Here is a 25,193-nt window from a genome sequence, read left to right on the forward strand (position 1 = left end):
ATAATTAATACATATGAAACAAGGATAATTAGTAAATAAACAATGAAAACTCTCTTTTTTTTAATAAAATAGAATAGAATAATAGATAATAGATGTTAGACTAGCAGCAAGTTGGTGCTTCTCAGGCGTAAAAGACTTGACAAACTATGTAAACCGAAATCAGCTCCATATGTTAAGCTGTATTTTAGCTGTTGCACTTGGTTCATATGCGATTAGCAGTCACGAAGTTAATTTCTTTTTTTTTTTCTTTGCAGATTTAGTAGAGAATTGGAAGTTCGAAAATTCAAGAAATATTCAAATTCTAAACTCTAGAAAGGCACTAGACGTAAGCAAATTTAAGGATAATTATTTTTTGCACAAATGGTTCTTCTGCAGACGGTTGGTTTGCTGTCTGATTTATCAATGAATACTGCTTGTTCCTTAAACTAAACGAAAGTTGATGAGTTTGATGCCATTAGATTTGTCATACAACAAATGAAACCGTGCAATAATCAAAGAAAGAGTACAATAAAAGACAATAGATCTGATCATCAAAATAGGCAGCAGAAATAAAGCAAACTGAAACTATATATGAAATGTATAACGAATCACTGGAGCAAATAAGGACACTGGAATGGAAACATCTCTAAACGAAGGTACAAGCAAATGAAAACAATGCAAAGAAAAAGAAAATCGACAATAAACGGATATATCAATCACCCCAAATCGCCTTTGAAACAAATTATAGCACTCCATTCCATGATAATCATTTTAAAATCCCAAGTGATAACTTATGGAGCTTTTGGCACTTCTGGCACCGCCAGTTTAGGCAATTCAGGTTTTGGCATCGTAGGAAGCTCGGTTTTTGGCAAGGTGGGGGAAGCTCCGGTTTTGAAAAAGCTGGTAGCTCAGGCTTTGGGAGTGCAGGAAGCTCGGGCTTTGGAAATGTGGGAAGCTCAGGCTTTGGGAGTGTAGGAAGCTCGGGCTTTGGCAATGTGGGAAGCTCAGGTTTTGGCAGCGTGGGAAACTCTGGTTTTGGCACAGTTGGCAGCTCAGGCTTGGGGAGTGTAGGAAGCTCGGGTTTTGGCAAAGTTGGAAGTTCAGGTTTTGGGAGTATAGGAAGCTCGGGCTTTGGCAACGTGGGAAGCTCAGGTTTCAACGAAGTAGACAGCTCTGGCTTTGGAAGTACGGGGACCTCAGGCTTGGGCAGTGCCGGAAGCTCAGGTTTTGGTAGAGTTGGAAGCTCAGGTTTTGGCAATGTAGGAACCTCCGGTTTTGGCAAAGTTGGTAGTTCAGGCTTTGGGAGTGTAGGAAGCTCGGGTTTTGGTAACGTTGGAAGCTCCGGTTTTGGCAAAGTTGGCAGCTCTGTCTTTGAGAATGCTGGAAGGTCGGGCTTTGTTAATGTAGGAAGCTCGGGTTTCGGCAATGTGGGCAGCTCCGGCTTTTGAACTGTGGGAAGCTCAGGCTTTGGCAGTGTAGGAAGTTCTGGTTTTGGCAACGTGGGGAGCTCGGGTTTTGGCAATGTGGGCAGCTCCGGCTTAGGAAGAGTCGGAATCTCAGGTTTTGGTAATGTAGGCAACTCAGGCTTAGGAACTTCAGCCAAATTTGTTTCCAGGAGGTGTCGCGCCTCTGTTATCGAAGATAAAGCAATAAGCAACAGAAAGAAAATAGTATGATTGTTGCTATAAGCCATTGCTATCAGCAGAAGATAGATTGATAATTCAATATACTTTTGAGCAAATTGCTTTTTAACCCGATGATGCATGAAAAAGTATCTGCACCAGCTTATATAGAGATGGGATGCCAAGAACAAGAAGCTCCCTTGGCCTGGTTTGTAGGAAAAATACAGGTTAGTTCAACTTCTTTATTGATAATGCCAATTACGTATCAGTTAACTCATGTCAAAATTTCCTAGTTGGACACCTATAATAAATTATTCAACCTGGTAGGTAATGATATATACTAGTGTTCAACTCAAGTTTCTTAAAAATCCACATACTTCAATCAAGCTCCTATAAAAATTATCGAGTCGAGCTAGCTCAAGAAACAGTATAAAATTCTGCCCCATGTCAAGTTCTGAAAAATTCCTACTAAACTTTATAATGGTTCATAAGATTCATGTAACAACTTGGTTTAATTAATCTCGTGGAGTCGCGTAGAACACAGTTATGCATACATAAGTCCAGCTTGCTATAAGAACAACTGAGTTCGAGTAAGAGAATTCATTGTCCAGTTACAATCTAGGCACAACGTATGGCATTAAGTTTGATCAACTTCTGAACAATAGTATTCTCACATGTAACTAGACCAACTATATTCAAAGTACCATTGGAAGAGTTGTTTATGCATACGGACATTACTGGTTCCACAATTTAGCCCAATATTTTATATATGTCGATTTTATTCATATAAATTAATATATAATTTACAAAGTTAAATTAAATTTTGGAGTTTTTATCTTAATAAATCCATCCTCATGTGATGAGATTTCTCTCTTTTTTTAATTACATGGGGTGGGATATTTTTTTCGTTATCACTTCATATCGAACTCAGACTTCTCCCCTATGCCTTCGCATGCAGAAAATGTTTGTCATTTCACCACAAATGGATGGCTCCAGTGTTTGGATTTCTAGCATTGATGAATTTGTCTTGATTACCTCATGGCATGCTCAACTCATCAACTGATATCAAATTAAAGGACAACCACTTCATCCAAAAAACATTCACTTTTCAAAGTCTGAATTCTGTGTCTGTAAAAGTTAAGTGTACATATAGCTGAAATTCAGACATTAACAATTTCAATTCTTACATAATCTCTAAATAAGAAACTAATAAAAAAAATCTATTCTGGTATATCAAATACAAAGGATCACCTATGACAGCAAACTCAGCTCCAAAATTCTCGGTTGCCAATCGAGTAACCCCCATCGGCTTTCGAACTGCTTCCCTTGTAGTCAAGGGTCCACTTTTCAAATGTACAATCGATGAAGTCATAGTAGCCACCATGAATCGAAAGCATCCCATTTTTCACCCGTTCTTCTATCCATGGATAACTGAGTAAGTTCATCAACGACCTGTTAATCGATTCCTGCACAAGTTGAACAGAGTAATCAGTATGCGGCCAAGAGACTGGAATGTACTATAGCCTATATGCACCAATAATCGCAATGTGGAGCTTGAGTTGTTATAAGGATTAAAAATTCACGAGCGAGCCTGGGGCACAAGGCTCATGGAGCATCCGAGCACAAATTTTTTTTTATTTTTTATTTTCCTTAAATTACTATTTTATTCAAAATATAACAATATATATTTAATATTCATTTCCCAAAAATTGAAGGGTGTTTATGTCAGTAATTGAACAAAATTTAGCTCAACTGTCGCTCGAAAAATTGAACTCATGGAGTGAGATTTCAAATTACTCAAAAAATAATAGAATACAGATTGAGATTAAAAATTACTGATTGACCCAACTCTAGCTTCATTATTGAACTATTTTTTAGTAGAGTTCGAATAGGTCGCTGCTAAAACAAAAAGAGACTCAAATACATCCTTTTAATCAACCACAACTTTTCCTACGATAAATGTCATCGGTCTTAAAATTTATCTTATTCATATGCTCTCAGCCTTTATTCTTAAGATATTTAAGTAACCTCACGAAAATCATAATGTATCGAATCTACAAATAATTAAGACTATATATGATTTGATTATCATATTTCGACTTCCACCCTTGAGGCTTGAAATCTTCAATCAAAATGTATGATAATTGAAGACAGAACTCATTTTCTAAGTTTCATACACATGTTCGGGCATATTCATGACACAGGAGCTAAAAAACAACCTTTATCGCATTTTATATGACACAGTACATGAAAAATCTAAATCAGATAACACATATACAACAAATACAACCAGAGAATAACAGGGAACACACCTTTTCACAGTGTCTGCACTGCTGATCAAAGTCGAGGTTTGAAGCAGCAGCTTTTGTTTTCAACTTTGCTGCCTTTCCGACAATCACCCAATTTTTAATGAAGCTACTGGAACGCAAATAGGCGGGTGTGAGAAGCACTAAGAAATCAAGATGAAGATAAGTGAGAAATTAACCAAAACCTTGAATTACTATTTATTTCATCTTGATAGCTCATTAAGGCTTTTATTCCTCCACAGCAGCTGTGACCAACAACTAGTATATTTTCAACCTGCAGACATTGGTTGATGTTCTGATAAGGTACTTTATGATAAGATGAATACGTCCAGATTTCATGCTACACAAACCTTTTTAGTCTTTTTAACCGTTTGTGGCTTTCTAAAAACCTTTCACAATGATCTTTTAACAGATGTTTAATAAATTCCTAAAATTTCCTTCAGTTTTGCACAGATGGTTGCTAGAGAAAATTGATCAGAGTGGCAGACAATCTAAAGTTTCGACTAGCAAATAATTACTTACTTCAAGAGAAGTAACAGCAAATTCAAGGGCAGCATTTGTCTCTGAAGGTCCATTCTGCATTAGAAGAGTATGTGGGAATCACATACAGAATAACATCTTTAATAGTACATCGCAAAACTCAATTCCAATATAGTAAAGTATCATTCTTCTTAATTTATAGATTTGTAAGCCCCAGATAATTTCTACATCATACCTCGTGAGGGGGCACCAAGTTTGCCACATTGCGAACCACGAAAGCTTCTCCTGGTTCAAATCCTAGGATGCTGGTGGGGCAAACTCGTGAGTCCGCACATGCAATCACCATGAACTGTTCTTGAAAATGTTAGAATTTTACCGTGATAAAAAGATTTTTAAAAATTGATGGAAAGAATCCGAAAATGATACCTTAGGTGCTTGGCTTTGGGAAAGGCTTTGGTAATGTTCTAAGTTTTGCCTAGAAAAATAAGATGAATGTAAAACGAACAAGGTTTTTGACTTTATAATTGCAGGTAGATTTACATTACATGATCTTACAAGTATTTCTCTTTTTTGAAACCAAGAAATCGATTTCTCAACTCCTTGAATTGATTGAGTGCCTTGTTGCTCACTACTGCACTTTTATCCATGATCTCTGAAGTAAAGACTGGAGACTCCATTGAAGTATTCAATCGGAGTGTTGGATTCCTTTAAGTATCCATGAAAGGAAGTTGACAGCACAAAAGGCACTGAATTAATAAAAAACCCTATATCACAAGATGCAAATTTAGTTCTAAACAGAAGTATGCTTTTCTCTTTGGATCAAACTCCTAGTGTTTCATGGGACTCTAGAGTCATAAAAGTTGAGCACGACATAGAAAACACCGTAAGACAATATATATAGACCTAAAACACCTCTGTTCCACTCATATTTGTAGGGAGGATTTGATAAGTTGATAAGATTTATAAGGCTTAAATAAATGAATCCTCTAGTGTTAGTTACTCATCTTCGTAAATTGAAACGAGCGCGAAATAGTAACCAGTAGAACCACTGTTCAGAGTCTTACTACAAATTCTAAATATTATTATCGGTGATATTGGGGGCCAGAGTTTCCTGTTTTGATGAGAAGTGGTCATGAAAAATGAAATCTTGGAAATAAACCCTCCATCACGTCTTACCCCCTGTCCTTCGATAAAGGAAGTAAAAACAGAGAGCAAACATACTAAATCTGTTGAATGATTATATCATGTGTGCCGCACAAAAAAAATAGCCTACATTGCCCATCCAAGAAGATCAAACACCAGTTTCTACTCTTTAGTGTATCTAGGGATGTAATCGAGTCGAGTCGAGCCGAACTCTTGAATGTTTGAGCTTGGTTCGTTTATAATCGAGTCGAGCTCGAGCTTTATTTAACGAATATATGAATGGCTCACGAGCTTATTCAAGCCTTTATCGAGCCTAAACAAGCTTAATAAATATGAATTATACATTTAAATTTTCATTAAATTAATTAAAAAGTAAATTATATATTTAAAGAAAAATATATTATTCTTATTAAAATTTGTAAATTTGTTATAATAAATAAATTTAATAGATTTTTCTATATATTTCATAAATAATATGCAAAATCAATAAATCAAATATCAAAACTATTATTTTTTCATCTAAAAGATTACTCATGAACTTACCAACGAACATATTCACGAGCTAACGAGCCGAATACTGTAAAGCTTGAGTTTGGTTTGTTTATCTTAACGAGCCTCGTTAAACGAGCTCAAACGAGCTTTTATCGAATCGATCTTCGAATAGATCACAAACGGTTTGGTTCGTTTACATCCTAAGTGTATCACTATATCTAAACAAACACGTGTAGGCATGAAATGTGAAAGTTGATCTTCCTTGGCGAATTCGGTCAGGCTCTAAACAAATGAATCCTTGGAGGGAAATTTGGTTTCTCAAATTATCATTTGAAACTATCCAGCACAGGTAAAATCTGGCTAACTCGACGACCTTATCTCATTAAACCCCGAATTTTCATCAAACATGTTCAATTGAACACGCAGTGGTGTGAAACAAGCAATGACACATTACAGATTTTTTTAAAAAAAAAAATCTGAAACCATATATTATCACAAACGAAACGCATGTACACGGCTGATGTAATCACAGCAAAGAAAAGAACGATTCTATCAACAAATAAGACCCACAGAAAAAACAATAAGCAGAAAGATCTGAACTTTGCAGCACCTACTTGAAAGAATCCGGAAATCTCAAATGGGTCTGCTCAATTTCCGAAGATCTCAAATGGGTACCAAAGATCTGCTCCAAAAGAAGAAAAAAACACCTCAATCTCAAGAATCAAACCAAATGAAATCAGACAGGATTGCATACAATTCATACAGACAGATAACAAAAGCAAGAAACAAAAGTTTACAGTGGAGGCCTTTGCTGAAATCATGGAGATGTCCACAGAAGAGGAAGAAGACAGAGGTGACGAATGGAACAGTGCCTTAGCCATTAACAGATTTCTTCCCAGCACTTCAAGCTGCAGAATCTGCTGCTAAGCGAACGAGAAATCAAGAAATGCTGGAGAAATCACACAGCTAATAAATAGTTCATAAATACGTGGATCTGGTGTCAGTTTAGAACCAACGTTCATTGGTTGGATGACAGGACACGTGTCCTCCAAGGAAGACGGAGACAGCAACGTTTTCTAATTGTTAGAAATCAATCGATTGAATCGAGGTCGACAAGAGCACTGAAAAAATAGAGAGGAGAGAAATTAGATAGCTGTCTGTCTATAAACGCCTGTTTGCTTAAACGGAAGGTTAAGTTTTCCTTGGCACACCACGCGCGGCGCGTGTGTATACAATAAATTTTTATATAAAAAAAATGTATGTTAGAATTCAAAACTATATTATTTTCGATAATAATTTTCAAAAAAATTTATAATTTTGTGTGGATAAAGAATAAAAATCAAATAAAATTAAAGGCATAAAATTGTCTGATTTGAGTTAATGACAGAAGATTTTAATTTTATCCAAAGATTTTAATTTAAATTATACATTTACCACATAGTGGCAGTAAAACGTCTTGTTTGTCAAAATTATGTTGCGCCTAGGAAAATACACACCATGCTTTCCTTAATCTAAATTCTAAAATAGCTTCTTTCTTGAGATTAAGGAATTTGATATCATCAATTTTATTATATAGATGATTTTAGTGTTATTTCAAATTCATTCATTTCTTCCGACATCAAAATCTTCTAACTACAACCTTAATAAATTCATCATCTGTCACAGTTTATCTATCAGTTTAGCTGCCATTTAATTTCAAGAACAATAACCGAACCACTAGGATTCGATCTTTTAGCCAAAACGGGACAAGGCATCGTTAAAAGTCGCCGTGTTTATTCGTCAAGCACGAACTGTCGTCAAGCAGATCCGCTTGATGCACGAAGATTGAGCTAGAGAAGAAGCTACAACGAAGGATAGAACTTCCCAACTCAGAATATTACATGTCTATAAAATTTCATAGGAAAAAGCCAATGCTAAGAAGAAAGAACGCTTCATGGTAAAGAGAGAAAAAATACAAAAATTAGGCCCCAAAAACGGATGCAGAATGCTTCAACTAGCCCCAGACGCTGCATTTTAGGAGGAACCATAAAAATCAACCCACAGTATTTTCTTCCACGGCGGCGCTTAAAAGGCATGTATCAAAAAAATCATACTTTGCTTCGAAATTCAAGGCATTGACAACACTAGCGAAATGCTTCAATTTTGATGTTACGTCAACAAAGACTTAGATTAGATAGAAGCCTTTTCACAATTTGTTCCAGATATTTGATAAAGCAACTCAGAATACGAGAAGCACAGTTGCGGCATAAAGTTAGTGATTCACTACAAATGAAAGATGGTAAAGAAGGTAAAAGAACAAGCATGGCTTGAACGAGACCAGTGCAAATTACCAGAATTCTGAAGGGCGCCCTCTATCACATTTAGAAGCTCTATTAGCATGGAAACATCACAAATTTCATCCGTTAGTGATTCACTACAAATAAAAGAGTAAAGAAAGCAAACTAATAAACATTGCTCAAACGAGAGCAGTGCAAATAACCTGCATTCTGAAGGATACCTCTATCACATGTAGAAGCTCTATTAGCGTGGAAACATCACAAATTGCAGGATGAAAGCACGATGTAGCTTTAAATTTTTTTAGTCCAACTTCGGACTTTAAATGTGTGTGTGTGTTGTTTCTAAGGTCATACTTGAGTAAGTGGTTAGATGAAGACGGTGACAATTAAATTAAGCAAAATATCTTTACACAGAAGAAATAACTATTACACATAACTAACTGAAATACCAACATTACTTGTTATTTGGAAGGAACACTATGTATTGAAACGTACTTCATTATTGATAATAAGATTCCACTGGCAGTCAAAACATGCCTGGATGACTTCTAAAAGAAACTCATAGAAGTTGAGTGACAAGGGTATAACTTCACAAAAATCCGGCACGTGCTGTGTAGTATCCAAAAACACAATACATTTTTTGTGCCATATAACAAAATATTACTGAGAACTCAATCATTTAGAGAACTTAATTAGAGCATAACCAAAATGTAAGCCACAAAGGTACCTTCTTCAGAGTGACATTCGAAGTAAAGCAAGTGACCCAATCACCCAAAAAACCAGGGTCAGCTAGAAAACAGGTCAAAAAACCATGCTTAGCAAATATATAAACATAATTTGGCCACAGGAAAAGGATATCCTGGCAGATCTGAATAATTTACTGCCACATATCAAAACAACACCACTAAATATGACTCTCTACACCAAACTGCCCACGAACCTGCAGTAGTTACCAAATGCCACAAAACCACAAGGTCTTGCTTTCCTAAGCTGCCTTCACAACTTTATCATCACCAACACCATTAAGAATTGGAAGACTATTTAGAAATTCATCAAGACCCTCGAAAAAGCCAATCCCTTCAATGTTATCATCCTCACCACGACCAGGTCCATTTCCTTGGTTCACTTTAGGTGCAGGCTCCTCAGTTTCATTGCTAAACTCAACATTTAAATCTAACTTTCCGAAATTCTTGGCAACCCTGTTAGGCTGCTTTCGAGCATTAGCAGTTGCCCCTTTCTTATTAGGCTCACTAGCTGTCTCATTCAGCATCTCTACCACCCTATTTCGTGATGCAAATCCATCTTCTACATTGACATTCTTGCGCTTATCATCTCGAGCTTTCTTGGCGCTACTGTTAGGCATCAAATCATTAGTCCCCTTCTCCTTGACATTTTTCACTTTCTTGTTCTTTGGCTCCCCATCAATCTGCCAACCAGTGTCAGACCCACTCGAGTCCGAGATCTCAACAAAAACCTCATCTTCATCAACATAAATTCTAGGACCCGAATTCTTCGTTTCAACCCCCTTTCCATGCCCATTTCGTGGACCACAGAACATAGGTGAAAATGGCGTCCAAGTGGAGGATGCAGACATATTTTTCCCCCAATTCTCCATTGACACACCCAATGGAAAGAAACCCCAGCAGCAGAAATAAGCTTCTTGCCCTGCCATTACTGGTGGTGGCGCGGGAATTGCCACGGCCTGAAACGCTCTTCTACAGTTCTGGCACCTCAGAGTACAATCGGTATACACACCAGAATACTGGTACATGTAATAGCAATACGGGCATGCAGTCCAAAAAGGCAAATCATCATCCTCATCCTGCACTTTCATTGTATCTATTTCTACCTCCTCCACTTCATCGTCTTCTACACTCTCACCAGCATTAGCATTGTCCTTATCACTAACATTAGAGTAATCTTGCATTGGCTGTTTCTGCTTGTCATTTACAGGCTCCTGGATTGACCCGGAAACACGAGTTGCATTACCAGAAAAATCAGTATAACTTGGTGGCGCCTGCTTATGTGCAGGCTCTTCGCTCGACTTTGACCCACACCCATAAAATAAATTGGAACCCGAAGTAAAATCCAAAAGATTCTTCTGTTGCAGTTGTGTATTTACCTGTTGATCGCGAAAAAAATTACTCCCACGAACGCAACTGCTTCCACCAGCGTGTACCTCAGGCTGAGCTACGGCACTCGGACCGCCAGCACCGAAAAAGATGAAATTTTGCGGCATTGTGGTGCTCTGGTTATGAAATGGGTCCGGCTGCTGCTGCTGAGCGTGAAAATAGAAAGAGAGTTCTTTATCGTAAATGGCTTTCCGCGAAGGGTTGGATAGTAAAGACCATGCGTCGACAACCAGGCGGAAGGCCTCCTCGGCTAAAGGGTATTTGTTTCTTTGCGGGTTAAGCATAAGCGCAAGGTTTCGGTACCGGGCCGCGACGAGCTCGGAGTCCTGGCCCTGCTGCGGTGTGAGGCCCAGGATTGAGTACCAGTCCTGCTGGTTGTTTCCGATCCGGATGTCTCTGACGAGAAGCGTATCCACGATGGCCAGGATCTCGTCAGCGGGGGCGAGCGTCGGAACCGCGTCACGCGCGCGTGTCGCAAAGGATTTGCTCCCCATTAGATCACGTTCAGAAAGTAGCTTCTCCGAAATTGTCAGCCAACGCACAGCCTCCGCCCGCCTGGTGGTCGTCGGAAAAAATGTGTGCTCCATTTCTCTTTACTGCGTCCTGAAATTTCAGCAGATTGGATTTTGCAGCCGGTGAAATAAAATGAAAGTCCAGTTGAGGTCATAGATAATTTGTTTTGGCTTTTTTTGTTTTTAAAAACCAATTATAAATATATATCGGTTAAACTGTAGATAAATCTCTAAAATCCAACTCAAATTTATTCTAATTTCTTACCCTTCAAAATATTTGCCTAAACTCCCTAAAAATTTAAAAAAAACAAAAATACCCCTTGTAAGTGTAATTTCTAATGATTGATTTACTGGACCAGAAAATGGTATCAGAGGCGAAGTAAAATTATTTCAAACATACAAAATTATTATTATCAAGTAATTAAATGTTTGAGGAGGAGAATTTCTCAAATTACATGAATCCGAACCCAGGTTCGAGATTAATTCTTTACAGGAACTATTTCAAAAATATGGAATACTTGCAACTGGAAGATCTAACTAAAGTTAGATATCAAGAAAGAACCTATCAAAGTCCTAAGGTAAGCTTATTATTCAAAATAACAGGTTCTTAGAAATATTATCGGATTCATGTAAACTCTCCGGAGATCTTAGAGAAATTCAAAAGACGGTACAAAATTATAGCAATATGATGTATTATGTACCACAACATATGGAAAAAAAATCCTTGAAAACCAGGAGAAATTCTTGGAATATTAAAAGATATTCAAACAAGAATTTAAAATCTCTAACAACAACCAAGTTCTAGTAAGAGGACTTCAGAAGGAAGGTTACCACCATCCTTTGGAACTGAATCAAAGAGGGAAGGCCAAAGTTATTCTAAAACCTTTTAACTGAAGAAGAAAAGATGATCAATCTAATTAAATATGTCTCAGAAAAAAAAATTAATCTGATGACAACCTTAGAAAGGATTTGTCTGGAGGATCTACAAGACTTTGCGGAATCTTTCGCAAATCTCAAAGTTGTAGATCTCAAGATAAACACAACGGGAGATGAACCACCTTCTATAACATGGTCATGTTCTCAGGAACCACCAAAGGAAAGTGTGGGATCTCAGAATATAAATATGAGAGAATCTCAACATGATTTCCATACAGGTGAAGAATCACACCCAGCGGGAACAATGACAAGGAGAAATCAAATTCTCTTGCACCAAACACCCTATGGGAAAACTGTTTTAGAACCGATACATCCTCATGGGGTTATGCTTAACCTTGATGTATTAGATTTCAAAAACATAAAAGATCTCCTAGATGACTGGATATCTGCTATGAGAATCGTTGCAAGAACACTTGATCTCAACAGAGAAGGATTCATTAAACTTTTAAAAATGAGTTTTATAGGATCAGCTAAAATTGCTTGGGACATGACTTCTTTGGAAACCAAAGAATCAGTTCTAGCTGGAGAATGTCTTAGTGAGATAGCTGGAAAAATGACTACCCTATTTAAAGCACAATTTATAGGGATAGATTATTTTAACAGTCAAGATACAGAGAAGAGGAAAAAATATAGTCAAGCTCTGTATAGCCTTGAATTACACGACATATGTTTAATAGATGAATATATTATGTTATTCACTAAATATAGATGGAATTCAAGGGTCGAAGAAAATATAGCTATGCAGCTTTTCTTTCGTTAAAATGCCAAATCCCTGGAGAGAAATTCTCATAAGGGAATATGTACCTGGCAATCCAAATACGTTGGCACGAAGAGCCTCTTTTCTCAAAGGAAAATTGGACAGAATGATGTCATATGACAACATTACAAAAGAATTACAAATATTTAAGGGGTATCAATAAAAGAACTCCTTTATGTTGTAAAGAAAATGATCTTCCAACAATTATTGGAAGTAAACCACAGAAGCATAAGAGGAAAATTTTTAGGACTCATCCTTATGCTAGAAGTTGAAGAAGTTGTTGGAAACCACGAACAGTATGGTCCAAAAAGAAGGCCGGATCTTATAAACTTGGGCAAAGAAGTGGACCATCAAGAAGTATGATATCATCCCAAGCATCGAGTACCTCTCGAAGAATAGGAAGAATATCTACAAAGAAAATTTTTAGAAGAGCTCATACCCGAGCTAATGAAAGTTTTAAAGATTGTAATTGTTGGACATGTGGAGCAAGAGGTCATATCTCAACCAATTGTCCAGAAAATGAAAAAAGAGGTATTAAATGCTTCGATCCAACCCCGATATTGAAGAAGCAGTTTATTACCAAGATCTTATTCAGGTATACAGATTTGAGGATATTGCCTCAGATGAAAGTATATATGAAGAAGAATAAGTCTTGAGTCAGAAAGAATCTGATGGAATAGAATCGGAATCTGACTGAAAACGAGGTGTTTCGACACGAAACACATGAAGATTTGTCTGGGTTCTTTAGCCAGACAACAATATCGCATAACATGGTCCAAAGGATCATGAGAGAAAATCCTATTCTACAGAGATATCAAAGATTCTCTGCAGGACAAATAGAAAAGTTCTTAGGAAGTCTTGGCTTAAGAAACAAAAATCATCATCTAATCTATAAAGTTTCTAGAAGGGAAATGGCAATCCCCATAAAACTTACAGGAAATAGAATGGAGATGCAATTAATTTCTTCTGAAGAAATTAAGGAGAAATTACAAAAACTCAAGATAGAAGTAGCAAGGACTATGTCTTGGATTCATATCGGAGCAATCCAGATTATGATAAAAGCTACTTTTAAAGAAGAAATTGATTCACCCATAGATATTGCTATATGCGATAAAAGAATAGGAAACCTACAAGATTCAGTACTGGGAACTATCTCAAGAAATCTTTGTGCAGGAAAGATTGTAGGAATAATCTATCCGAGAATTGCCTACAACCTGGCAGATCGAGATTTCAGCCGAGCTTTTACATTACATCAAATTTTCAATGAAAAAAGGCTGATGAAAGAAGGTAATAGACCATATTCTAGTACCTATCAAATTTCATACGCTCTATCTAATACACATCATTCAGAGTTGTTTATTAGAAATGAGTTTATTGAAATACCTAAGATATTTGAAAAATTTGTTCAGACAATTTATCCAGAAAGAGTTGATTTTCCTTTAATACAGAAAACAGATATTCAAATACAAGACAAACCGATTCTACAAAGGAATCAAAGTCTTAGATTGGAATCAAGGAGACTATCTTTTCAGGACGATAGAATTGCAAGTTACAGGTGGGGAAAAGCGCATGTCCAAGAAACCCAACAGGAGCCAAAAAGCTTTTCTACCATAGGAAAGCTTAGATGCCCAGAAGGGTGAAAGGAAGTAGAAATAGTATTCGATATTACGAAACAAAGGAATCAATTTCCTTGTAATACCATATACTATTTGGAACAACCGATGATAGAAACTTACCAAGAAATAATCAATATCAGAGAATTGGAAGTGCATATAAAAGAAATTCCAGGGAAAGAACCAGATCGACTGGTTCTTGGACTAGAGTTTCTTGAGGAACACAAACCTTGAAAACGTCTAGAGTATGGAATGAAGTTTATGGCATATGATAGGATGTGGAAAATCCAATGACCACAAGCACATTCTCGATATACATTCCAGTAGGAATGTTGTATGAACAATATAAGGCAGAATATTTTGCTGCTTATATGGATTCAGGTGCTGGAATCTGTACAGCAACGAGAGGAGTGTTTCAAAATAATTTGGAAGAAGAATTACCAAAAATTGTTGGATGAGATTTTTCCAGAAGAATCTTAATCTTATGTAAGGGGATTGCAAGTTACAGGTGGGGAAAAGCGCATGTCCAAGAAACCCAACAGGAGCCAAAAAGCTTTTCTACCATAGGAAAGCTTAGATGCCCAGAAGGGTGAAAGGAAGTAGAAATATTATTCGATATTACGAAATAAAGGAATCAATTTGCTTGTAATACCATATACTATTTGGAACAACCGATGATAGAAACTTACCAAGGAATAATCAATATCGGAGAATTGGAAGTGCATATAAAAGAAATTCCAGGGAAAGAACCAGATCGACTGGTTCTTGGACTAGAGTTTCTTGAGGAACACAAACCTTGAAAACGTCTAGAGTATGGAATGAAGTTTATGGCATATGATAGGATGTGGAAAATCCAATGACCACAAGCACATTCTCGATATACATTCCAGTAGGAATGTTGTATGAACAATATAAGACAGAATATTTTGCTGCTTATATGGATTCAGGTGCTGGAATCTGTACAGCAAAGAGAGGAGTCTTTCCAAATAATTTGGAAGAAGAATTACCAAAAATTGTTGGACGAGATTTTTCCAGAAGAATCTTAATCTTATGTAAGGGGATTGCAAGTTACAGGTGGGGAAAAGCGCATGTCCAAGAAACCCAACAGGAGCCAAAAAGCTTTTCTACCATAGGAAAGCTTAGATGCCCAGAAGGGTGAAAGGAAGTAGAAATAGTATTCGATATTACGAAACAAAGGAATCAATTTCCTTGTAATACCATATACTATTTGGAACAACCGATGATAGAAACTTACCAAGGAATAATCAATATCGTAGAATTGGAAGTGCATATAAAAGAAATTCCAGGGAAAGAACCAGATCGACTGGTTCTTGGACTAGAGTTTCTTGAGGAACACAAACCTTGAAAACGTCTAGAGTATGGAATGAAGTTTATGGCATATGATAGGATGTGGAAAATCCAATGACCACAAGCACATTCTCGATATACATTCTAGTAGGAATGTTGTATGAACAATATAAGGCAGAATATTTTGCTGCTTATATGGATTCAGGTGCTGGAATCTGTACAGCAAAGAGATGAGTCTTTCCAAATAATTTGGAAGAAGAATTACCAAAAATTGTTGGACGAGATTTTTCCAGAAGAATCTTAATCTTATGTAAGGGGATTGCAAGTTACAGGTGGGGAAAAGCGCATGTCCAAGAAACCCAACAGGAGCCAAAAAGCTTTTCTACCATAGGAAAGCTTAGATGCCCAGAAGGGTGAAAGGAAGTAGAAATAGTATTCGATATTACGAAACAAAGGAATCAATTTCCTTGTAATACCATATACTATTTGGAACAACCGATGATAGAAACTTACCAAGGAATAATCAATATCGGAGAATTGGAAGTGCATATAAAAGAAATTCCAGGGAAAGAACCAGATCGACTGGTTCTTGGACTAGAGTTTCTTGAGGAACACAAACCTTGAAAACGTCTAGAGTATGAAATGAAGTTTATGGCATATGATAGGATGTGGAAAATCCAATGACCACAAGCACATTCTCAATATACATTCCAGTAGGAATGTTGTATGAACAATATAAGACAGAATATTTTGCTGCTTATATGGATTCAGGTGCTGGAATCTGTACAGCAAAGAGAGGATTCTTTCCAAATAATTTGGAAGAAGAATTACCAAATATTGTTGGACGAGATTTTTCCAGAAGAATCTTAATCTTATGTAAGGGGATTGCAAGTTACAGGTGGGGAAAAGCGCATGTCCAAGAAACCCAACAGGAGCCAAAAAGCTTTTCTACCATAGGAAAGCTTAGATGCCCAGAAGGGTGAAAGGAAGTAGAAATAGTATTCGATATTACGAAATAAAGTAATCAATTTGCTTGTAATACCATACACTATTTGGAACTACCGATGATAGAAACTTACCAAGGAATAATCAATATCGGAGAATTGGAAGTGCATATAAAAGAAATTCCAGGGAAAGAACCAGATCGACTGGTTCTTGGACTAGAGTTTCTTGAGGAACACAAACCTTGAAAACGTCTAGAGTATGGAATGAAGTTTATGGCATATGATAGGATGTGGAAAATCCAATGACCACAAGCACATTCTCGATATACATTCCAATAGGAATGTTGTATGAACAATATAAGGCAGAATATTTTGCTGCTTATATGGATTCAGGTGCTGGAATCTGTACAGCAAAGAGAGGAGTCTTTCCAAATAATTTGGAAGAAGAATTACCAAAAATTGTTGGACGAGATTTTTCCAGAAGAATCTTAATCTTATGTAAGGGGATTAAGATGACAGAAATCGTAATTGGATGTGCTAGACAAACACCTTGGTACAAAGTAAAAACACCACCAATTTATTTCCATGATACATGAGCTGACATTTTGCTAGGAAATAATTTCCTACAAATGTTCAAGTCCTTTACTCAAGAAAATGAGACTAGAAGATTAGTGTTCACAACACCTTGTGATCACAAAATTATAGTCCAGAGACTACGAGAGGCATTTTATAGAAAATTGCCAATACCATTTCGCAGCAAGCGTGGTGATGAAGGAAAATTTCTAAACCCGAAAATGAAGGATTCTAGACAATTTGGAGAAACAATGCTCCAGTTAAGAGCAGATAAAGAGCTCAAACCAGAAGAAATATAATACCTTAGGATAGCTCTACACGAGAATGAGCTAGATTTTGAATCTAAGGTATCATTAGAAGATGTCAAGAAAAGGATCAAAGAAAATTACAATGAAGATCCCTTGGCATGGTGAGACAAAAATCAACTCAAAGCTTGCCTTAAAATTAAGGAAGGCAAAGAGTATAAATTTGTCTGTTGCAAGCCTATCCCAATGAACATAATTGATCAAAGGGATATGCAGATTATAATCAAGGAACATTTTAACCTTGGTTTGATAAAAGCAGGAATATCACCATACAGTAGCCCAAGATTTCTTGTAAGAAATCATGGTGAAATAAAAAGGAACAAACCCAGACTGGTTATTAATTATCAAGAGATTAATAAGATTCTGGATTTTGATGGGTATTTTATACCTTGCAAAGAACATCTAATTAGTTGCATAGGCAATGCAAAGATATTCTCAAATTTCGGTTTTAAGTCTGGTTTTTATCGGATTCGAATGGAGGAAGAAAGTAAGAAATTCACAGCTTTCTCTACACCACAAGGACACTATATTTTGGAATTATTACCAATGAGATTGGCTAATTCACCCCATATATTTCAAAGGAAAATGGATAATCTATTTAAAGATTATTTCAAGTTTATGTTTGTCTATATTGACGATGTGTTAATTGCATCCAAAAATATGGAAGAACATATTAAACATTTAGAGATTTTCTCTAATGTTTGTAAAAAAAAGACTGGTTTTATCAGAAAAGAAAGCAGCCATTGCCACAAGAAATATCGAATTTCTAGGAATAGAAATCGATGAGTTTGGAATAATTTTTCAATACCATATAGTAGAAAAAGTGCAAAATTTTCCAAACGAACTAAAAGAAAAGAAACAACTTCAAAGTTTTCTAGGAGTTGTTAATTTTGATGGGATGTTTATCAAAAACCTAGCAAAACACCGGAAAGTGTTCAGTCCATTATTGAAAAATATACGAAATATATATGGACAAAAGAACACACACATGGACTTAGTCAAATAAAGGAGATTTGTAAAAATCTTCCAAAAATGGTTATTCCTCAAGATGAAGATGATATGGTATTTTATAATGATGTTAGTGATCATTGGTGGGCGGCAGATTTAACAAAGCTCACTCCAGATAGAGAACAGCCATGAAGATATTGTAGTGGACTATTCTCAGATGCAGAAGCCATAAGATGACATATCAACGAAAAGGAATTCTATGCAGTAAAAAGGGCTTTTGAAAAATGACCATTATTTTTAATTGCAAAGAAATTTACTTTAAAAGTTGATAATATACAGGTAAAAGTTTTCTTAAGGAATAGAATAGAGTCTAAACCTGAGAAAACCAGATTATTAAGATGACAAACACTATGTCAGAATTATATTTTTGATATTGTGATAATTAAATCTCATGAAAATATTCTTGCAAATTTTTTAACAAGAGATGGACAGCGGTGATATCGATGACATCATCAAGATGCAGAGGCATTTGAGGAAACACCTTGAAATGCTTCAAAACGAGTTTAACAAGCTGGTCTTAAACGCAGAAGTTGCGGGAAGACTACAACAAGCCGATAAGAGAACTGTATCTGATCGAATCACAGGATGTTTACAGGCATATACTCAGTTATAGTCTGTAATGCAAAGGTCTATCCTCCAAGGCATTGAGAAGCCACTTGTTTCCCAAATGGAGAGTTTTCGAGTACAGAACTCTATACATGGAGCAGGGGATTCAAATACCCCTAGCACAATTGTTAAGTCAGGATCATCTCCAGATGAGTCGGCCAAAACAAAAATTGAAACTCCAGATTTTAATCTCGAGTCTTCAAGTCAACCCTTCACCTCGGGGATTGAAGAGGGAGAGATCAACCTTAGACCTAATACTGACAAGGGCAAATCTAAGGTTGGTACTAATGAAGTTGCAATTTCTCTATTCCAGGTATATCAACAGACTTGTGAGAAATTAATCACAAGAATAGGCATCAACCCATCTATTGTTCGAGTTGATGTGGCTGAAAAATATCTTAGGATATGGATGAAACCTAATTCATATCCTAAGGAGGTCAAAGCATGGTATGAATTTGAGGCTCTTGACTCAGTTTATACTACTTCACCCAGTTTCCCGGAGATTTCAGCATTACCAAAGTGGATTCAGGAAGCTGTGCATGAAACTTGGACAAACAATGATTATTTGTCCAGGGGTGATATTCTGGAGTTGTATTTTTTAAGTGCAGCACCAGAACCAGCAGGAAAAGACTCACACGAACCCTTTCATTTTATCAAGCTAAGGAGGTCGGATATGAATGCCCAGAAATTCATCAAGGATTCTCCTACAAACGAAACACCTCTGGTTTCTTCACTTAATGAAGATGGCATCTCTACCAGGAGAGCATGGGGATTTTTGGTCTGTCTAACAGATATGGACAAAGTAAAGTATCCATTTAAGTTTTATCAAAAATCTGTAAGTAGATCTTTCCTGTTAAACACAATGACATGAAAAACAATAAGTTTTGCAGCAGATATATTTGAAAAGAAAAGAAATCTTCTGTGGAACAGCAAGCTACCGGCGAGTAAAGAAACTCGCTGAAAATTCTGCAACATGGCACATGTGGGAAGATGGTCGGAAAAATCTGCCCAGAATGTCAGAACTAGAAAGAACTGGAGTTCGGTAAATGATTCAAGCCGAGATCTGATCGGAAACACTTTACCGATACCAGTACAAGTGGAGAAGGACTACAAGCACGTTTTCCTCGAGGATACAAAAAGCCAAAGATTTCCCGACAAAGCTAAATTGGACATGTGACCATCCCACTAACAAAAGCAAAGACCACCATGTGAGTGAAATACAAGGACCACCAATAATCGGTGGTAAAGGACAAAGAACCATTGGATTCCCTATTTTTAATGATAAAGAAAATCCAATAAACAGACAATAGACTTTAACCCCAAAAATTATCTATAAAAAAAGTAAAAACGGGGTTAAAAAAACACACAATAAAATATACGAAACTTGGAAAATGCCAATATTCTTTGAATATCTTAAGGCAGTCAAGAGACGTATCAAAAGAAAAAGAGAAGAGCTGAAATTTTCCGAGCCTATCATAAACGATTAAAAGATGAAGGCAAAGAAATTTGTTCAGACATAGTTCAAATCAATATCGACCGAGTATGCCGGAAGATAAGACGAGAAGAAAAAACTCTGTCTAGATTTATACTCTAGACAAAACCAGGGACCACCTCAATGGTGGAGTAAAAGGAATACTCAACCACTACAGAAAATGGTCCATATGCAAGCTGTAAAGGTTCATCAAGATTTGAAATCCAAATTTCAAATCCGGGAGAGCCTTCTATAAATAAGGCAGGAAGAATGAAGTTGAGGACATCGAACATTTCCTCAATTTATTTCAGAAATAAACTGTAATATTTCTCTTTCTAAGTTTATGTGTTTTTTAAGTTCAGCTACTATCAGTAGCTAAACAAGTTTCTCATCCTCTATAGGAGGTTACTATGTAATAATAGTTTGTATGTTTGAATAAAAGAACCAATGCTTTTGCCTCTCTCATGTATTATTTTCAAATCAAGCTTTTTACTATACACCCTGAGGTAGAAATCGAAACAGGATTGTACTAGGTGCTGTTGAAGGAATCTACGTCAGGACCCATCTGTTGCGACTGCGGGTTAGTCTGTGAGGATCAGTCTGTAAAACCTGGTGGATATAACCCGACGACATTCAGGTCAAAGAGGTAAAAAGTTTAATTTATTATGCGGAAGCATGATGGGCCTTTTATATATAAAAAAATCAATCATTTGAGTATGGTATATAGGCTGAAAACCTTGCGTAGCTGTATGTCTTGGGGCTATATGCTTCAAGAACATGCTCGATAGGTATAACAATGCCACGTATCATATGTAAAGGATAAGGGTATTCTCTGAAATTTTAAAATATTGGGGAGTTAAAACAAAGAACTGAAGGGATAGGGAGTAAGGATAAAGTTGAGAAGGGAAGTAGGGAGTTATTGAAAGTTTGCCCTATAATATTAGAAATTAAAAATATTTTGTATATTATATGAAAAAAATTTGTGATATAATAAAAAATATGTAACATTTCCCAGAAAGAAAAACGGTTAATTGATGAAAAATCCATCTGTCAAGATTTTGATTAAGATTTAGTACTCATGAATTTTGTTTTTTTCTGCAGCCCTGACACCAACTTTTGTTGTGTTTTAACTCCATACAAATGATCATTTTACTATTTTAGTGTTAAATACTTGACAATTTTCTTATCTACTCATTTCTTAAATCAATATACACATTATTTTCTTATGTGTTTTTTAATTAATAATCCAACTAAAGTTAATAGTAGAAGAATTTGCTTAATGGTATTGATTGTTGAAAAGTTTGTGTGTTTATCTCGACGACTGTTGGAAAAATATATTTAGAAAATGTAAGTATGTAGTTGATTGAATGATACTAACATAGTATGATCACTTAATTGTTTGACATTTATATGTTATTATAATTAATGTGCTATTTAGGTAACATTAATATGATACTTGGTATTAATAATATGTTATTTAATATAATTGATATGATGTTAATATAAATTTTTAAGCAATGATGATATCATTAATTTGACACTTGGTATCGATGATATGTTACTTGGTATGGTTAAAATATTTTGGCTCATAATTATAATATAACAGAACTTTTTTTATATAATGAAATAAGGGTATTTACGATACCAAATCAAGTATCTATTGACTCGATTTAGATATCTCTTATTCTAAATCAAGAACCTATTGACTCGAATTAGGTCTTTTAAGTATCACTTTAGGTATCATATTATGAATTCACGAAGTCATCAACAAAAGTTACTCAACATCAACTGCATAATATATTTTTTGCATCTCCAAATAATAGAATAATGATATTTACGAGGCCAAATCAAGTACATATTGACTAGAATTAGATAATTCTGAGGCCAAATCAAGTATCCGCTGACTCGAATTAAGTACTCTAAGTGCCAATTTAGGTATCTTATTTTAACTCAACGATGATATTAACAAAAGCCACTCAACATCAACTCTGTAATATATTTTTTTACATCCCCAAATTATAGAATAAATGTATTTACGGGGCCAAATCAAATATCTATTGACTTGAATTAGGTACTTATGAGGCCAAATCTAGTATCCACTTACTCAAATTAAGTATTTTAGTACTAATTTATGTATCATATTTTGACTTACAGATGTCACAAACAAAACCACTCAATATTAAATTCGCAATATATTTTTTACATATCCAAATAATGAAAGTGTATTTACGATGTCAAATCAAGCATCTATTAGAACGAATTAGTTACTTTTGAGGTCAAATTGAGTACCGCTAACACAATTAGGTACTTTAACTACCAATTTAGATATTTATTTTTGATTTCACGATGCTACCAATAAAAGTAACTCAATATATTTTTTTCCAAATCCTCAAATAATGGAATAAGGCTATTAAAAGATCAAATAAAATATCTATTGACTCTAATTAGCTTCCTTAAAGTACCAATTTAGGTATAATATTTTGGCTTCACGTATGTTACCAACACAAATCACTCAATAACAAGTATGATATCAAATTAAGTATTTTTTTTATTTAATGAATAACAACAAGTATTGCGAATGAATATTAATGATTATTATACATGAATAGTCCTTAGTATAATGAATAATCACCAATAGGTATTGTGGATGAATACTAATAAGGATGATATCAAAAAGTATTCACGTGTTATTTAATGAACACCAACAAGTATTGTGAATTAATATCAATGAGTATTATAAATGAATAATCGTAAGTATAATAACATAATACTCATAAGTATAATGAATGATTACCAAAAAGTATTATGAATACTACTAATGATGATATCAAATGAAGTATTTTCTTGTTATATGATGAATACCAATAAGTATTTTGAATAAATATTAGTGATTATTAAAAATGAATAGTCATAAATATAATGAAAGAATATTGATAAAAAATAAATATTTAAGGGGCAACATCAAGTATCACTTGACAAAAATTATATACTTTCTTTACCAATTTAGGTATCATAATGTTATTTTATGAATTCTAAATAAGTTATTCAAGATTCTATTTCAAATTTATTTTTTGACACTACGAATAAATTTTTTTTTAGTATTTATGAGGCCACATTAAGTATCACCTGACAAAAATTAGGTACTTTTATACACACACACACACACACACACATATATATATATATATATAGATATATCATATTGTTATTTCATGAACGTCAAATAAGTTATTCAAGATTAAATTCAAAGTGTATTTTTGAAAGTAAAAATAAACAAATTTTAGTATTTAAGAGGTCACATCAAGTATCTCATGACAAAAATTATGTATTTTTTATATCGACAATAATGTGAATGAGTACTAATAAGTATGATATCAAATTAAGTATATTCTTGGTGTTTTATGAATACCAAAAAATATTTTGGGTGAATATTAATAAGATGGTGATTGCAAACACTATCTAAATTGTGAAACCCCCCCATCCGAAGCTCACACTATAATAAGAGGTATAAGTTGATTGGTAGCGTACTCAACCAAACGAGTGATTTTCTCCCCCACCACGGATCCCATACTACCCCCCATAAACTGAAAAATACATAACCCCAATTGCTACGAGAATACCATTTAATTGACCTATACCTGTTTGAACAGCCTCAGTTAATCTTGTCTTTCTTTGATAAGAATGAATACGATCTTTATAAGGCTCCTCCTCCGAATGAAATCCAATGGGATCCAGAGAGACCATGTCTTCGTCCATAGGATCCCAAGTACCGGGATCGATCGAAAGTTCGATTCTTTCTGAACTACTCATTTTCAAATGATATCCACATTGTTCACAAATATTCATTTTTTATTTCAAATTTTTTTTATAATTTAATCCATAACAATTTTCGCATTGGACCCACAAATGCTTGTATTTTTGAGTTGCATCGAGATCATTAGACCATTCTTTTAGAATTAAATCACTACTCTTCGTGCGGGTTCGTAGACTGGACCTCCTGCTTTATCTACTAGTTCTACGTTTATCAAAATGCACCTAGAAATGTAATTGTCACTACTATCACATACAATGTACGTATCAATAGAGATTTGAGACTGAAGATAACTGTCAATGCAACTATTAATGTGATTATTCCAATTAAATTGAGTTACATACATGTAATGATTGGATAAGGAATCTTCACTCGTAGATCCATTATTCATACAACTAGAATTACGATAATGATAAAAAGAATTATCTAATTCACTCATAAAAGAATGGTCGTTGTCAATCTCAAAAATATGATTTTCAATATCAAAATAGATAGAATAAGTATCTCCATTACTATCCCTAACTAAAAAGTATCATCAGAGATAAAATTCCAAATGTCTTTGAAGCCGAATAAACGATCCACATTAGTGTAACTAGAATTGTCACGACCCTGCAACTATGAATGTTTTTAGCCCGATCTTCACTTTCACTAGTATTTTCAACAGGATCAAGATTGTCCATTGAGTTCTTTATCCCATACCTACGCTCTAACTCCTTTTTAAACACCATCGAATTAAACCACCATCTTTCCATAGAGTTTTCTTGCCCCCTATTTGTTTGCATAAAAAATCTAAATTGTGAGAACTCAAAATTTTGGGAGTGCAATTTTGAAATATAGACATGTATAAGAATTTATTTTCGATTTATAATAAATCCGAAAATATTAAATAATACATGTTATTTGAAATTCCAAGTCAATA

General features: G+C 35.2%; 2 protein-coding genes and 1 long non-coding RNA gene across 12 annotated transcripts; all 3 read right to left on the bottom strand.

Annotated features, from left to right (window-relative positions):
• Window positions 1–551: 551 nt before the first annotated feature.
• On the bottom strand, window positions 552–7,143 carry LOC142527279 (beta carbonic anhydrase 5, chloroplastic-like). 4 transcript variants are annotated; one of them, XM_075632038.1, is made up of 9 exons: window positions 6,820–7,143; window positions 6,637–6,704; window positions 4,943–5,092; window positions 4,814–4,862; window positions 4,623–4,736; window positions 4,430–4,483; window positions 4,093–4,181; window positions 3,914–4,016; window positions 552–3,067 (listed from the first exon to the last, which is right to left on the bottom strand). In XM_075632038.1, the coding sequence occupies exons 1-9, from the start codon at window positions 6,901–6,903 to the stop codon at window positions 2,867–2,869; spliced, it is 912 nt and encodes a 303-aa protein (XP_075488153.1). In that variant the 5' UTR covers window positions 6,904–7,143; the 3' UTR covers window positions 552–2,866. The 4 variants fall into 4 exon arrangements, with proteins under 4 accessions (XP_075488153.1, XP_075488152.1, XP_075488154.1 ...); XM_075632037.1 differs by having other exon boundaries at window positions 3,914–4,019; XM_075632039.1 differs by having other exon boundaries at window positions 3,914–4,019; window positions 4,943–5,133.
• On the bottom strand, window positions 5,393–6,630 carry LOC142527282 (uncharacterized). The gene is made up of 2 exons (XR_012815435.1): window positions 6,220–6,630; window positions 5,393–5,695 (listed from the first exon to the last, which is right to left on the bottom strand). It is a non-coding gene; the product is annotated as an uncharacterized LOC142527282 (long non-coding RNA).
• Window positions 7,144–7,676: 533 nt separating the features above from the next.
• On the bottom strand, window positions 7,677–11,096 carry LOC142527278 (uncharacterized). Of its 7 annotated transcripts, none has more exons than XR_012815433.1 (3): window positions 9,239–11,096; window positions 9,026–9,087; window positions 7,677–8,435 (listed from the first exon to the last, which is right to left on the bottom strand). XR_012815433.1 is itself a non-coding variant. In XM_075632035.1 (2 exons), exon 1 carries the CDS (start codon window positions 11,015–11,017, stop codon window positions 9,284–9,286), a length of 1,734 nt encoding a protein of 577 aa, XP_075488150.1. In that variant the 5' UTR covers window positions 11,018–11,096; the 3' UTR covers window positions 7,678–8,435; window positions 9,239–9,283. The 7 variants fall into 7 exon arrangements, 3 of the variants coding, with proteins under 3 accessions (XP_075488150.1, XP_075488151.1, XP_075488149.1); XR_012815434.1 differs by lacking the exon at window positions 9,026–9,087 and having other exon boundaries at window positions 7,680–8,185; window positions 8,353–8,435; XR_012815432.1 differs by having other exon boundaries at window positions 7,680–8,185; window positions 8,353–8,435; window positions 9,026–11,096.
• Between the last annotated feature and the right edge of the window lie 14,097 nt (window positions 11,097–25,193).

This window comes from Primulina tabacum, chromosome 15, assembly GCF_025594145.1.
Source record: "Primulina tabacum isolate GXHZ01 chromosome 15, ASM2559414v2, whole genome shotgun sequence".
In the NCBI taxonomy this organism is placed as follows: domain Eukaryota; kingdom Viridiplantae; phylum Streptophyta; class Magnoliopsida; order Lamiales; family Gesneriaceae; genus Primulina; species Primulina tabacum.